The sequence below is a fragment of the Antrostomus carolinensis genome, unplaced genomic scaffold (genome assembly GCF_000700745.2).
Source record: "Antrostomus carolinensis isolate BGI_N321 unplaced genomic scaffold, ASM70074v2 scaffold38721, whole genome shotgun sequence".
Taxonomy (NCBI): Eukaryota; Metazoa; Chordata; class Aves; order Caprimulgiformes; family Caprimulgidae; genus Antrostomus; species Antrostomus carolinensis.
The window spans coordinates 20720-22464 of record NW_010295596.1 but is presented as its reverse complement, the minus strand read 5'-3'; the positions used below and the strand labels follow the sequence as shown (position 1 = coordinate 22464).

General features: G+C 46.0%; 1 protein-coding gene across 1 annotated transcript in view; it reads left to right on the top strand.

Annotated features, from left to right (window-relative positions):
- The first annotated feature begins 127 nt into the window (after positions 1-127).
- The window catches only part of CRBN (cereblon), a 21221-nt gene continuing 19603 nt past the window's right edge, over positions 128-1745 (top strand). Inside the window, exon 1 of the mRNA XM_029087484.1 lies at positions 128-320. Coding sequence (XP_028943317.1) covers positions 128-320 — 193 coding nt within the window. The remainder of the gene's footprint in view (positions 321-1745) is intronic.

Genomic DNA, 1745 nt, shown 5'->3' with positions numbered 1-1745 from the left:
GGGGAGTACCTGCCGCGGGCCTGGGAGAGGGGGAGAGGGCGAGGGGAGGAGGTTGCGGGGCTGTGTGGGGAGAAGGGAGCTGTGGGGAGCCCGGAGCGGCCTTCAGGTGCGGTGCGAATGTTGGGTAATGGAGCTGCAGCCTCGTACATCAGAGGTGGGGTGGGAACCTTGGTCGCTTACAGCCCGAATTGACCGAGTCCATAGTTCTGCGGTGGAAGAAGAGACCGTCAGTCACTGGGTGTTCAGGTGTTGGGCAGCAGATCAGGTGAAACGTGCTCTGAAGCTTCCAGCAAAGCAGGCAAATGCAGAGACCCTTCTCTGTAATGTGGCCTTCTCAAAAACCAAAGTCGGAGGGAAACAATTGTTGTTTATTAAAGTTCCGTTCTCTCAGAATGCTCTCTGATGCCATCAATAAGTTGAGGTTGGATGTGAGGAAGAATTTCTTTGCTGAAAGGGTTCTGAGGCATTGGAAGGGGTTGCCCAGGGCAGTGGTGGAGTCCCCATCCCTGGAGGGATTGAAGAGTCGTGTAGACACAGTGCTGAGGGACATGGGTTAGTGGGGGACTGGTCAGTGTTGGGTTCATGGTTGGACTTGATGATCTTAAAAGGTCTTTTCCACTCCAGGCAATGCTGGGATTCTGTAATAAGCAGGAAGCCAGAGGTGCTGTGCACAGGACTTGAGGGCAGTGGTAGATCCCACATGCTGTCCAGACTTCTGCAGTATTTCTGCTGGAATTTGTAGAGCAGCCTGGCTCATCCATCCATACACACACCAGTATAATTCCTCATCTGGATACCTATTGCATAATAACGTGCATTTTTTTCTAATTTACCATATAGTGCCTCCAAACTGACAGGAAATCATACGGTTTTTGGAAGCAGCTCATGCTAAACTGAAAAAAACCCCATAATTCAGAATAAGCATGCAGAGGAGAATGTAGCAGTAAGTCCTGCCAGTAACCAATGTAGTTTCCTATAGCAGGAAATTCTAGGACCATTTTATGTCTGTATATTTAAAACAATATGAAAATATTTCCTGAATAATTTAGGAAATATAACCTTAATATTTCCCACCCTGTTCCTGTTTGTTTGTTTTGTTTTTTTTAAATTAGGTTCATATTTCCTCATTTCTGCAGGAAGGTGTTGAGAGTAGATTTGTTCATGTTAGTGGGCCAGGATGAGCATCCGGGAATGCCTAACCTGCCACGAAGCAAACCTGAGCCTTGTCACGCAGCGTGCCTTTGGCACTTGCATTTCCCTTGTTTCTGTGTCCTGGAGGGCTTGTTAATCCTGAAATTAAAAAAAAAAAAAAAATAAAAAAATCAACAAAAAGTATGTACAGTTAAGGGTGTAAAAGATGCAGTTTCATTTACCTTCCATCTCCTGTTCCTGTAGTGTGATTGAGGAGGAGAGTGAAGACGGTGTTTTTTCAACATTCACATGGTGCTGCTGCAGTAAAATGAGTCATCGTTCCTCTCTGCCGCCGCGCAGCAGCTCGTGTGCGTTTTTGGCAAGAAGGAGCAAAAGTTTGCAGGGCACAGTTCTTTCTAATTAACTGCTGTTAATTCCTTTTGTGTTCAGAAAAAAACCCAAGTGAAACAGCCACTCTCTAAAAGGCTGTTAAAAGTGCTAATGATTGATGCAGCTTGATAAGAGTGCATGCCAACCAGAATATAATTTCTTATGAAGTTGGCTTCCCTCCCCCACCCTGCACTGCTGCCCCAGAACCAAACAAAAACCTCCTA